This window comes from Solea solea, chromosome 7 (genome assembly GCF_958295425.1).
Source record: "Solea solea chromosome 7, fSolSol10.1, whole genome shotgun sequence".
NCBI lineage: Eukaryota > Metazoa > Chordata > Actinopteri > Pleuronectiformes > Soleidae > Solea > Solea solea.
The window spans coordinates 29530641-29545687 of NC_081140.1; the positions used below are offsets into that span (position 1 = coordinate 29530641).

General features: G+C 41.2%; 1 protein-coding gene across 2 annotated transcripts in view; it reads right to left on the reverse strand.

Moving 5' to 3' along the window:
• esamb (endothelial cell adhesion molecule b) overlaps positions 1–11995 on the reverse strand; it is a 28812-nt gene extending 16817 nt beyond the window's left edge. The window contains exon 1 of one of the 2 annotated variants that reach the window (XM_058634882.1): positions 11689–11995. In XM_058634882.1, the coding sequence (XP_058490865.1) occupies positions 11689–11743 (55 nt within the window). In that variant the 5' untranslated portion in view covers positions 11744–11995. The remainder of the gene's footprint in view (positions 1–11688) is intronic. The other variant, XM_058634883.1, reaches the window with a different exon arrangement.
• Positions 11996–15047: the final 3052 nt, after the last annotated feature.

The following is a 15047-nucleotide window of genomic DNA, read 5'->3' on the forward strand; positions in this document are numbered from 1 at the left end:
ATCCACTAAAGCTGCTTTAGCTTCAGCTTCAGCTTCACAAGACCAGGAAACCATGACAACCACTGTCCACTGACCTGAGACACAAGCACCTGACAAGCACTGACTCCTCCCACTTTAGCCACAGTAACATATGAGATTATTATTATTGTCTGAGTGAAAACAGTGCAACACATTTTCTCTATGTTCTGCATGTTCTGTATGTTCCTCTATGTTCTTCTATGTTCCTGTATGTTCTATATGTTCCTCTATGTTCTTGTATGTTCCAGTATGTTCCGGTATGTTCCTGTATGTTCTGTATGTTCCTGAGTGTTCAGTATGCTCCTGTATGTTCAGTATGTTCTGTATGTTCCTGAATGTTCAGTATGTTCCTTTATGTTCCTGAATGTTCAGTATGTTCCTGTATGTTCAGAATGTTCAGTATGTTCCTGTATGTTCTGTATGTTCCTGAATGTTCAGAATGTTCAGTATGTTCCTGTATGTTCTGTATGCTCCTGTATGTTCAGAATGTTCAGTATGTTCCTGTATGTTCAGAATGTTCAGTATGTTCCTGTATGTTCTGTATGCTCCTGTATGTTCAGAATGTTCAGTATGTTCCTGTATGTTCTGTATGTTCCTGAATGTTCAGTATGCTCCTGTATGTTCTGTATGTTCCTGAATGTTCAGTATGTTCCTTTATGTTCCTGAATGTTCAGTATGTTCCTGTATGTTCTGTATGTTCCTGAATGTTCAGTATGCTCCTGTATGTTCAGTATGTTCTGTATGTTCCTGAATGTTCAGTATGTTCCTTTATGTTCCTGAATGTTCAGTATGTTCCTGTATGTTCAGTAAGTTCTGCAGGTTCCTGTATGTTCAGTATATTCTGTATGTTCCTGTATGTTCTGCATGTTCCTGTATGTTCAGTATGCTCCTGAAGTTCTGTATGTTCCTGAATGTTCAGTATGTTCAGTATGTTCTGTATGTTCTGTATGTTCCTGAATGTTCTTTATGTTCCTGTAAGTTCTGTATGTTCCTGTGCGTTCTGTATGTACTTTATGTTCCTGTATGTTCCTGTAAGTTCTGTATGTTCCTGTATGTTCCTGTGCGTTCTGTATGTACTTTATGTTCCTGTGCGTTCTGTATGTACTTTATGTTCCTGTAAGTTCTGTATGTTCCTGTATGTTCCTGTGCGTTCTGTATGTACTTTATGTTCCTGTAAGTTCTGTATGTACTTTATGTTCCTGTAAGTTCTGTATGTTCCTGTATGTTCCTGTGCGTTCTGTATGTACTTTATGTTCCTGTAAGTTCTGTATGTTCCTGAATGTTCTGTAGTTTCTGTGCTGGAGTGAAAAACAAACGTGGTCCTGATCTTTGTTTTTGAAGCTGTTTCACAGAAAACACTGAGCTGAAGGAACAAACAGAACCTGAGGGCAGAATCTTTGTCTCTGACTTCACTTTAATCCGATTAGAAAGAAACCATTCACAATAATAAAACACTGCAGGTTCCTCCTCACATCATAATGTGATATATAATTACAATATTTATATCATTATAAACATATAAAAATCTGAATTTAACACCATCAATGAACGTCATGTTCATTTAACTGTTGGTTCTGTAACAGATGATGTTGTTCATGTTATTATTAGGTAGCTTCTGTGTGTTCTGTATGGAGCAGTCTTCACAGCTGATCTGTTTCCAGTCAGACAGCAGTGAAGCTTTATGACTCTTCATCGTCATCTTCATCATCATGTTCCAGGTTAAAGGCAGAATATGTGAAGTGTGAAGGTTCTGGTTTATCTCGTCCCTACAGGTTTTCAGAGCAGAGATAAACCAGTAAATTACACACTTTCATCTTAATAATATAAAAAAAACAGTTTCTCAGTCTGTAGATATGAACACATGAACGTGAACACATGAACATGTGAACGTGAGCACATGAACATATGAACAGACACTCAGGTCATTACTCTGCCCGGCTTCAATCCTCACACTTCCATCCCAAAGAGCCAATTATTCCCGGGCTGTGACAGATCACAGATTATAAAATGCCATTTGCCAGGTTATTTCTATTCTGAGCGTCAACACCCCGAGGTATTCGTCCTCATGCAACAGCAGCAGCAGCAGCAGCAGCAGCAGCAACAGCAGCATCAGCAGCAACAGCAGCAGCAGTAACAACAGCAGCAGCAACAGCAGTAACATCAGCAGCATTACCAGCAGCAGCAACAGCACCAGCAGTAGCAGCAGCAGCAGTAGCAGCAACAGCACCAGCAGCAGTAACAGCAGCAGCAGTAACAACAGCAGCAGCAACAGCAGTAACATCAGCAGCATTACCAGCAGCAGCAACAGCACCAGCAGTAGCAGCAGCAGCAGTAGCAGCAACAGCACCAGCAGTAGCAGCAGCAGCAGTAGCAGCAACAGCACCAGCAGCAGTAACAGCAGCAGCAGCAGTAGCAGCAACAGCAGCATCAGCAGCAGCAGCAGCAGCAGTAACAACAGCAGCAGCAACTGCAGTAACATCAGCAGCATTACCAGCAGCAGCAACAGCACCAGCAGTAGCAGCAGCAGCAGCAGCAGCAGCAACAGCAGCAGCAGCAGTAGCAGCAAAAGCACCAGCAGCAGTAACAGCAGCAGCAGCAGCAGCAGTAGCAGCAACAGCAGCAGCAGCAGTAGCAGCAAAAGCACCAGCAGCAGTAACAGCAGCAGCAGCAGTAGCGGCAGCAGCAGTAGCAGCAGTAACAGCAGCAGCAGTAGCAGCAACAGCAACAGCACCAGCAGCAGTAAAAGTAAAAGTAGTAACAGCAGCAGCAGCAACAACAACAGCAGCAGCAGTAACAGCAGCAACAGCAACAGCAGCAGTAGCAGCAACAGCACCAGCAGCAGCAGCAGCAGCAGTCACTAACAGCAGTGACAGCAGCAGCAGATGAAGATTCACGCTGAAATGACGTTTCAGTGGCAGAAAAACACTCGAGGGCAGAGAAGTGAAGGATTAATGAAAACAACAGAGAGAGGAAACAGGGAAATTGATATTAGATCCTCATGGTTTTTTTATTATTTTATTTTCGATCCTCATGGTTTTTTTATTTTTTATTATTTTATTTTAGATCCTCATGGTTTTTTTATTATTTTATTTTAGATCCTCATGTTTTTTTATTATTTTATTTTAGATCCTCATGTTTTTTTATTATTTTATTTTAGATCCTCATGTTTCTGACACGTCTTCACCTTCATTTATGAATAAACTGTTTCTACAGGAGATGAACTGATTGTATTTAAATGAGCTGAGCAGATGTGTATGTGTCTCCACTGTAAATCAAATAATGATCAAAACGACACCAAAGCAGAGGTGGAGTCGAGGATCTAACCACGCCCCCAGTGTGACAGTGTTGTGGTTGTATCACGTTAGCTCCTCCCACTAACAATATTGTCAATACTTTTAAAAAAAATTATAAATTAAATGATGCATAAACTTTCCTCCAATTGTGAAACACTTTGTATATAAATAAATCAAATCAGTGATTATTAAAACACCTGAATCATGGAGCAGATCGACGTCAGAGACAAAAACACCGTTAATAAGACGTAAGGACGCACAGGAGCAGCAGAAGCCGCCGGATTTGACCCCGACTCCTGAGGACAGGTTCCACCTCACATCAGATGACCGTATTAATCTGGACTCAACAACCGTCCTCACCATCTGCTGCCAGAGTCCAGCAGCAGAAGGAGTCTGTCCTCACAGGAAACTAATCTGTCCTCTCTGTCTCTGCCTCAGGACGACGACACAGATCACGACGACGACACAGACCGGCCACAGGAAACCCATCACACCCTGACACCACAGTCCAGAAACCCTGACACCACAATCCAGAAACATGGTCTGACAGAGAAACTCATTTTCTCCCTGAACGTCAGAATCAGAAACAGAAAAAAATTTAAACATAAAAGGAAACGTTTGTTTGAAAAATGCTGATAAAACTGTATTTCTTTTTACAGAAACCTCATTATCACTGTTTTGTTTAAGAAAAATGAGTTTTTTTTGATGAACTGCAGAAAGAAATAATTTCAGCAGGTTTTTTTTTTTGCTCAAACCTCAGCGTTAAGAAAAAGCTTTGTGGCAAACGAAATGTGGTTAGTGTGTGTGTGTGTGTGTGTGTGTGTGATGTGGTTTCTTCTGGACCAAAGGTCTCGTTTAAAGACTGAATGCAGCTCATTAGTGTTTGCACCTGGTCTAAATCGTCACGACGACACTCGCCTACGCTGCTGTAAACACCCCCCCCCCCACACACACACACACACCTCATTTAACTGCAGTGTCTGATGATTCTCACACAGAGACTCAGTGTCTTGATCTTCTCATCTGTCAGGAGGGAAAATCTGGGCCTGTCACCCTCATTAGTCTGAGAACATGTGGCTGCAGAGGTGGAGGAGGTGACAACACACCTGTCAGCAGCAGCAGCAGCAGCAGCAGCAGCAAGAGCAAAGAAACAGCAGCAAAGAGTCAATTTTATTTCCATAGCCCAACATCACAAACACTATCTGCCTCGAAATACTGTCTATACACAAGTCTGTACAACAAGGACTCTGTCTGACCAACTGTCCTTTAACCCTCTGTCCTTAGACGCTGTCTTTTGACCATCTGTCCTTAGACCCTGTCTTTAGACCCTCTGTTCTTAGACCCTCTGTCCTTAGACCCTGTCTTTAGACCCGCTGTCCATAGACCAACTGTCCTTTAACCCTGTCTTTAGACCCTCTGTCTTTAGACTCTCTGTCCTTAGACGCTGTCTTTAGACCCTCTGTCCTTAGACCCTGTCTTTAGACCCTCTGTCCTTAGACCCTATGTTCTTTTACCCTCTGTTCTTATACCCTCTGTCTTTCGATCCTCTGTCCTTAGATCCTCTGTCTTTAGACCCTGTCTTTAGATCCTCTGTCCTTAGACCCTGTCTATAGATCCTCTGTTCTTAGACCCTCTGTCTTTAGACCCTCTGTCTTTAGACCCTGTCTATAGATCCTCTGTTCTTTTACCCTCTGTCCTTAGACCCTGTCTTTAGATCCTCTGTTCTTAGACCCTAAGTTCTTAGACCCTGTACTTAGACCCTCTGTCCTTAGACCCTCTGTCTTTAGACCCTGTCTTTAGATCCTCTGTCCTTAGACCCTGTCTATAGATCCTCTGTTCTTTTACCCTCTGTCCTTAGACCCTGTCTATAGATCCTCTGTTATTTTACCCTCTGTCCTTAGACCCTGTCTATAGATCCTCTGTTCTTTTATCCTCTGTCTTTAGACCCTCTGTCCTAAGACCCTCTGTCTTTAGACTCTCTGTCCTTAGACGCGGTCTTTAGACCCTCTGCCCTTTTACCCTCTGTCCTTAGACCTTGTCTTTAGATCCTCTGTCCTTAGACCCTGTCTTTAGATCCTCTGTTCTTTTACCCTCTGTTCTTAGACCCTCTGTCTTTAGACCCTAAGAGCTTAGACCATGTTCTTAGACCCTCTGTCTTTAGATCCTCTGTTCTTTTACCCTCTGTCCTTAGACCCTGTCTATAGATCCTCTGTTCTTTTACCCTCTGTTCTTAGACCTTCTGTCTTTAGACCCTCTGTCCTTAGACCCTGTCTATAGATCCTCTGTTCTTTTACCCTCTGTCTTTAGACCCTCTGTCTTTAGACCCTGTCTTTAGATCCTCTGTCCTTAGACCCTGTCTATAGATCCTCTGTTCTTTTACCCTCTGTCCTTAGACCCTGTCTATAGATCCTCTGTTCTTTTACCCTCTGTTCTTAGACCTTCTGTATTTAGACCCTTTGTCCTTAGACCCTGTCTTTAGACCCTCTGTCCTAAGACCCTCTGTCTTTAGACTCTCTGTCCTTAGACGCGGTCTTGAGACCCTCTGCCCTTTTACCCTCTGTCCTTGGACCTTGTCTTTAGATCCTCTGTCCTTAGACCCTGTCTTTAGATCCTCTGTTCTTTTACCCTCTGTTCTTAGACCCTCTGTCTTTAGACCCTAAGTTCTTAGACCATGTTCTTAGACCCTCTGTCTTTAGATCCTCTGTTCTTTTACCCTCTGTCCTTAGACCCTGTCTATAGATCCTCTGTTCTTTTACCCTCTGTTCTTAGACCTTCTGTCTTTAGACCCTCTGTCCTTAGACCCTGTCTATAGATCCTCTGTTCTTTTACCCTCTGTCTTTAGACCCTCTGTCTTTAGACTCTGACCGTAGACCCTCTGTTCTTTTACCCTCTGTCCTTAGACTCGCTGTCTTTAGACCCTCTGTCCTTAGACCCTGTCTTTAGACCCTCTGTCCTTAGACTCGCTGTCTTTAGACCCTCTGTCCTTAGACCCTGTCTTTAGACCCTCTGTCCTTAGACCCTGTCTTTAGACCCGCTGTTCTTTTACCCTCTGTCCTTAAACCTTCACACTGGAGTTCTCAACGGGCCTGAAAATTACAACCTGACCTGAGGGTCTTTAAGCCTGAATCCAACCTGTCCCGAAATCCCCCCCCACGTCTGATTCTGTCTCTCTGAATACATTTTTCCAATGATCGAAGCGCGGTGTTTTCTTTGCAGCGGGAGACGGACGCTGCTACTGCTGCTGCTACTGCTGCTGCTGTTGCTGCTGCTACTGCTGCTGCTGCTACTGCTGCTGCTGTTGCTGCGTCAGCAGCACTGTTACACTAGTAATAGTGTTAGTTACAGTGTTACTGTTACAAATACTAGTGTTAGCAACAGTGTTATGGTGTTACTACTACGAGTCAATAATGACAGAACAATAAAACACTTTCCTTCATCAGAAAGATGTTTGTGCTTCTTTGGTAAAACTATTGTTTTGGTTATTAATTGAGCTGAAGGACGAGGATACAGTTAGACCCACTGTTCTTTTACCCTCTGTCTTTAGACCCTCTGTCCTTAGACCCTCTGTCTTTAGACTCTCTGTCCTTAGACGCTGTCTTTAGACCCTCTGCCCTTAGACCCTCTGTCTTTAGACCCTCTGCCCTTTTACCCTCTGTCCTTAGACCCTCTGTATTTACTAGATCCTCTGTTCTTTTACCCTTTGTCCTTAGACCCTGTCTTTAGACCCTCTGTCTTTAGACTCTCTGTCCTTAGACGCTGTCTTTAGACCCTCTGCCCTTTTACCCTCTGTCCTTAGACCCTGTCTACAGTCAAACGTGAACAGTGAGTAGACTAATGTACTATTTTATTGACTCTATCAGCAGTGTAGTATTTTGAGTATTTTCTAATTATAATAAAGGATTTATTTACCACTCATGATGAATCTTGTCTTAATCTAAATGTCAAAATCATCTCCCACGACATCCAATCACAACGTGTAGGGGCGTTTGTCAGGAACTCATATTTACCATAATTCTGAAAGCATGTGAAGGCATCATAACTACAGGTTAACCCACATCTGACAATTAACTGAGTTACTTTAGTTAGATTAGTACTGGTGAACATGGACAAAGCAGATTCCAGGAACATCATCATGTCCTCAGAGACACAGACTGTCCAGGTGTGTGTGTGAGTGTTGTTTTTAATCACAGCCTCAGTCACATCAACTCGACGAGGCGTCACCAAAGCGCTGCGATCTACAGCTGGATCTATGTCACAGAGAAACACCAACATCAGCTTCTCTGTTCTCTTTACTGCTCCAATTATTCTGAGCGGGTTCTTACACCGAGATCCTGCGTCTGCTTCTGCCTCCAATCAGTGTCTGTGTGTGTGTGTGTGTGTGTCTGTCCCTCAACAGGAGTCCAGAGAAGCTGCTGAACTATCACTGGATCTGTGGTCAATTAGGAGAGAACACCCACACTTCTGTCTGTCTGTGTGTGTGTGTGTGTGTGTGTGAACGTTGTTCAGATGTTGCTTCATTTTCTGACTCATTTAATCTCTGTTGTAGGCGTTGAAAGATTTCCAGCCTGTTTGACTTCTGTGGGCAGATTTCAGAGTGTTTTAATGATTCTCCGTCTCTGTGTTTTATTTTAACTCTTAGACCACGCCCCTCAGATCAGCTGCTAAATCACCACTCCTTATATGGACGTCCTGTCACATCTTCAGACTTTATAAAATGTGTTTTTTATTCTTCTTCTTATGTGTTGTTGAGTCATTTTATATCACATATGTTTTATTGTGAGGTCACATAATCTTGTTTGTCTCTCTGTGTCCCTGTGATGGACAGGTGATGTGTCCAGGTTGTGACCCCGCCTATCAGGTTGTGACCCCGCCTCTCACACTATGTCAGCTGACATTGCCACAGTCTCTTTGTTCCGAATTTCCTGAATCTCAGTGAATCTTTGTGTTTATGTTTCAACTAACGTTTATTTTTATAATCAATGAACTTGTCGATCATTTTCTTCATTCATTTGTATTTTCTTGATTGAGTTTGAATGATGTCTTTGTGTCATGGAGCAAAGAAACCAGAAAATGTTCACATTTAAGAAGCTGAAACTCACAGAAACCGTGGTACCGTGGACGTGGTACAACGTTAACGACAGAGAGAGCGAGGTCGATCACTGACCACAACCCACTGAGCAGCAGCAGCAGAAACAGCAATAACTGAAACATCTGCAACAGCAGAAACATCGATAAACTGAACAAAGCTTAACAACAGCAGAAGAAACATCAGCAGCAGCAATAACGAAACATCCGCAGCAGCAATAACAGAAACATCTGCAACAGCAATAACGGAAACATCAGCAGCAGCAATAACGGAAACATCTGCAACAGCAATAACGGAAACATCAGCAGCAGCAATAAAGGAAACATCAGCAGCAGCAATAACAGAACAATCTGCAACAGCAATAACGGAAACATCAGCAGCAGCAATAACGAAACATCTGCAACAGCAATAACGGAAACATCAGCAGCAGCAATAACGAAACATCTGCAACAGCAATAACGGAAACATCAGCAGCAGCAATAACTGAAACATAAGCAGCAGCAATAACTGAAACATCTGCAACAGCAATAACGGAAACATCAGCAGCAGCAATAATGGAACAATCTGCAACAGCAATAACGGAAACATCAGCAGCAGCAATAACAGAAACATCTGCAACAGCAATAACGGAAACATCAGCAGCAGCAATAACGGAAACATCAGCAGCAGCAATAATGGAAACATCTGCAACAGCAATAACGGAAACATCTGCAGCAGCAATAACGGAAACATCAGCAGCAGCAATAACAGAAACATCTGCAACAGCAATAACGGAAACATCAGCAACAGCAATAACGGAAACATCAGCAGCAGCAATAACTAAAACATCGGTAACAGCAATAACTGAAACATCAGCAGCAGCAATAACTGAAACATCTGTAACAGCAATAACTGAAACATCAGCAGCAGCAATAACTGAAACATAAGCAGCAGCAATAACTGAAACATCAGCAACAGCAATAACTGAAACATCTGCAAAGCAATAACTGAGAAATCAGCAGCAGCAATAACGGAGGCATCAGCAAAAACTGAAACATCAGCAGCAGCAATAACTGAAACATCTGCAACAGCAATAACTGAAACATCTGCAACAGCAATAACTGAAACATCTGTAACAGCAATAACTGAAACATCAGCAGCAGCAATAACGAAACATCCGCAGCAGCAATAACGGAAACATCTGCAACAGCAATAACGGAAACATCAGCAGCAGCAATAACGGAAACATCTGCAACAGCAATAACGGAAACATCAGCAGCAGCAATAAAGGAAACATCAGCAGCAGCAATAACAGAACAATCTGCAACAGCAATAACGGAAACATCAGCAGCAGCAATAACGAAACATCTGCAACAGCAATAAAGGAAACATCAGCAGCAGCAATAACAGAACAATCTGCAACAGCAATAAAGGAAACATCAGCAGCAGCAATAACGAAACATCTGCAACAGCAATAACGGAAACATCAGCAGCAGCAATAACTGAAACATAAGCAGCAGCAATAACTGAAACATCTGCAACAGCAATAACGGAAACATCAGCAGCAGCAATAACGGAACAATCTGCAACAGCAATAACTGAAACATCAGCAGCAGCAATAACAGAAACATCTGCAACAGCAATAACGGAAACATCAGCAACAGCAATAACGGAAACATCAGCAGCAGCAATAATGGAAACATCTGCAACAGCAATAACGGAAACATCTGCAGCAGCAATAACGGAAACATCAGCAGCAGCAATAACAGAAACATCTGCAACAGCAATAACGGAAACATCAGCAACAGCAATAACGGAAACATCAGCAGCAGCAATAACTAAAACATCGGTAACAGCAATAACTGAAACATCAGCAGCAGCAATAACTGAAACATCTGTAACAACAATAACTGAAACATCAGCAGCAGCAATAACTGAAACATAAGCAGCAGCAATAACTGAAACATCAGCAACAGCAATAACTGAAACATCTGCAAAGCAATAACTGAGAAATCAGCAGCAGCAATAACGGAGGCATCAGCAATAACTGAAACATCAGCAGCAGCAATAACTGAAACATCTGCAACAGCAATAACTGAAACATCAGCAGCAGCAATAACTGAAACATCTGTAACAGCAATAACTGAAACATCAGCAGCAGCAATAACTGAAACATAAGCAGCAATAACTGAAACATAAGCAGCAATAACTGAAACATAAGCAGCAGCAATAACTGAAACATCTGCAGCAGCAATAACTGAAACATAAGCAGCAGCAATAACTGATAGAATACTTTTTATACTTTGGATAGAAGTATAAAAAACAGATAAATAGTGAAAGGCGGTACTAGTTGTAGTAGCTGTAGTTATAGTAGGAGTAGAGATTGTACTAGTTGTAGTAGTTGTAGTAGCTGTACTAGTTGTACTAGTTGTAGTGGTTGTAGTAGTTGAACTAGTTATAGTAGTTGTAGTAGTTGAACTAGTTGTACTAGTTGTAGTAGTTGTAGTAGTAGCTTCCCTCTGTGAACAGACTTGACTAAATTGTATCCACAGTAAAAACACTCTAGTGCAGTAACTCTGTAAAACATCTCTGTGTCTGGGATTGAAAGATTACAGGAAATAATCTGGCAGATTAGTAAACACAGGAAGTGAGCGTGTGAATATAGTTAATTATGGATCATTATTAATGTGTTGAAAGTGACAGGGTTATTAGCAACAGTTCTGAGCTGCACTTCATTAACATGAGCTGACTGACACTCTGTGACAGGATGATGTTGTGACAGGATGATGTTGTGACAGGATGATCTGTGAGCAGGCTGCTCAGCTCATTCATGTCAGAAACATTAAAAGAAAAAATGATGAAGAAATGTAAATGAGTAAATCCACTGAATCAACAGATCTGTCAGTTTTTCCATTCACTCGTTCACAGACTCAGCTCATTCACAACATGAACCAGAACCAGAACCAGAACCAGAAACTGAACATGAACATGAACATGAACATTAACCAGAACCAGAACATGAACCAGAAACTGAACCTGAACCTGAACACGTAGAGGAACCTGAACATGAAGAGGAACCAGAACCAGAACATGAACCTGTAGCAGGTTTTAACTTCATGAGTAAATCAATAAATTTTTCAACAGAAATATGTTTGTAATTTTTTACATGATCTGTTTTAGGACTGAATAGTTAGTATCTGACCTGTGTCCTCCTGTCTGTCTCCCAGGGTCTGTCTGTCCCTCAGTGTCTCTGTCTGTCTGTCTGTCTGTCTCAGTGTCAGTTTACTCCTGATGAAATAAAGCATTCATTACCTTGTAGAATCCACAGTAACATGAGCACAGATCCAGCTCTGATCTTCATCTCCATGATCCAACATCTACACACACGCGCACACACACACGGTGTAAAGTTGTCCTCCACAGAAGCTTCACTCTCTCGTTAAGTCATGTCTTCAGTGCTCTCTCTCTCTCTCTCTCTCTCTCACACACACACACACACACACACACACAGACACACACTCACAGACGCATCGTCGCTTTGTCTTCTCCTCTTCCTCTCTCATCCCTCCTTCATCACACACACACACACACACAGAGAGGGCAGTGAGAGAGTGAAGATCACAAACCTCTCGTGTCCTCCTTGTCTGTCATGTCTCTGTGTCTCCTCCTTCTCTGCCTTCGACTCCTCCTCCTTTCTTATTCACCTGCCTCAGCTGCTCACCGTCGCCCCCTGGCGTCGTCATCCTCCACAGCAGCAGCTCAAACATCACTGTGTCAGAGGAGAATGTTTTAAATCTTCTCGAACAAACACTTTTAAAACCTTTAATCTCAGGATTTATGTCCATAATAAAAAGACAGAGATGATCAATAAATATGAGATTAAAGAAAATTAACACATCATTTTAATCCCATGGTTTTGTTTCACACATTTTTGAATCCTCATCTTATTTATTTGTTGCTCACACACACGAGAACACTCCACAGTCTGAGAACATTGTAATTTGTAAAGTTGCTGTGGAAACGGGAAGATGATGAAAGACGACGTGATTTTGCTGCAGATAAATGTAACGTTCTGGTCCAGATTCTGGTTCAGGTTCTAGTCCAGGTTCTGGTCCAGGTTCTGGTCCAGGTTCTGGTTCAGGTTCTAGTCCAGGTTCTGGTCCAGGTTCTAGTCCAGGTTCACATTAAATGGGTCATCAGGTGAAATATTTATGTGGGTGGAGCCAAGTCTTGTATTTTTAATGAAATGTAATGGATTTATTACATGATACATGTTCCTGTGTGACCTGTGTGTGTGACCTGTGTGTGTGTGACACATACATGTTACATGACTTATGACTTATTCATGTTACAGTCGTGCTTCGTCTTCACAGTTTTGTCATGTTAACGTCTGATGCTTTTGGTGCATCCCGTGGCCAAGTGGAAAGGAAGTGAGCTCGTGACTGGGACGGGTCAAGGGCTGTGCTGCCACTGAGCAAGGCACAGATACTTTAAATGAGCTGTGAAACATTCAAAGATTAAACATAATGACGAGTTACTCTGTTCTTGTCTGCCACCTAGTGGTCAATGCAATGAATCACTGTTTCACTGAATCACTATTTGTCTCTTATTTTGAAGGAGTTCACACAGATTAATCTTAGTTCTTTTAAAAGACAGAGATTTTCTTTAAAAACTAAAGAACTCTGACACCTTTAGTGGAGATGAAGTCACACAGTGACGACGTGGATTAAAGTTTCACTCGTGTGTTTGTGATCGTGTTCACTCACAAGTTTCTTTACTTTAATCATAAACCTGACTTTGAGTCGACTCCTCACATTTTTGTCATTATCCCTTTAACAGAATTCACTGATTTAACTTTAAACTTGTTAAACTTGTTCATCTGCAAATGCTCACCTGTTTGTTTTCTGCTGTTTTCTGTTTGACCTGTGACCTCTGTGACACGCCCTTATATGGACCACAAACAGGAAGTGGAAGAGACCAAGTCACAGACAGAAAAAAAGGGGGGATATTTTCTTCAGATTATGTTTATTCCATCAGAATATGACGGAATAAACATAATTTATGTGACCTGTGTTTCTCTACAATAAATAAAAGACAGAAAGAAGAATGAGTGTGAAAGGTTATTTTTAGAGATGAAAACAAATCTTTTATTTGATAAAAACATAAAGTTTTACAAAGAATACTCACTGACTGTTATTTTACTCTTTTACTTTATATTATTTTATTGCTATATTATTGTACAACCACAATTTCTGTGATTAAACTTGATTTTTCATCATCTGCTGACCTTTGTGCTGAAAGTCGCCCAGAACAGATGTGTACTGACAGCCTCACACCAGCAGGGGGTGCTGCTGAGCTTCTGCTTCAGCTGGAGCCCAAACGACCTCACATGAACTTCAGCACAAATGTTTGTCCATTTTCACACGGAAAAGCTTCACATATTTGATATTTTCTTCATTTTTACACAGAAAAGCTTCACATATTTGATATTTTCTTCATTTTCACACAGAAAAGCTTCACATATTTGATATTTTCTTCATTTTTACACAGAAAAGCTTCACATATTTGATATTTTCTTCATTTTTACACAGAAAAGCTTCACATATTTAATATTTTCTTCATTTTCACACAGAAAAGCTTCACATATTTGATATTTTCTTCATTTTCACACAGAAAAGCTTCACATATTTGATATTTTCTTTATTTTCACACGGAAAAGCTTCACATATTTGATATTTTCTTCATTTTCACACAGAAAAGCTTCACATATTTGATATTTTCTTCATTTTCACACAGAAAAGCTTCACATATTTGATACAGTTGAGTGAAACTATAAACTTTATTACTGTATGAATTAAAAAAAGGAACATAAGGAGACGATATTGAGTTATTATATAAGTGAATTTGCTGAGTCAGAATCTCAGTGGGTCTAAAGTGAGGGGGCGGAGTTTAAGCTTTGACTCAGCATTTATGGAACATTTTACTCCATAAAAAAAGTACTTTTGTTGATAAATTGTGAAAATAAAAAGAGTGGTCAGAGGTCAACAGCTGAATGCTGTACCTACACACACACACACGCGGATAAATACAAGGGCAAAAGTACATGAATAATAATAGTATACATATTATTATTACAACATACATATATATATATGTATATATATATATATATATATATATATATATATATATATATATATATATATATATATATATATATATATATATATATATATTTATACGTATATACATATATGACACCACTACACACATATCATTAATCTCACAGTTAAATCTCTCTGCTGCTTTAGTTGAAAGTGTGTAAATCTGAGGACGGAGGAGAGTTTGTAACTCTCACACTTCAGAGACTCGTGTATTTCCCTCTTGTCTTTTGTGTCTGATAATAACGTCCACACTTGGACAGAGACCTCACTCCTTTGTGTCCATCTGGACGACTCTTCTGTCGCACAATTTCCACTCCCATTCAACATGGACAAAGGACAGCGGATGTCTCACTGTCCAAAAGTCACTCTCCATCACAGCCGTGACACAGAGACAATGATGAGGAGGAGGAGGAGGAGGAGGAGGAGGAGGAGGAGGAGATGCAGCGGCGAGGTCTGGAACTCAGCTCCTTCTCTCCAGAGAGTCGTCAAAGTCCACCAGAAGAAATG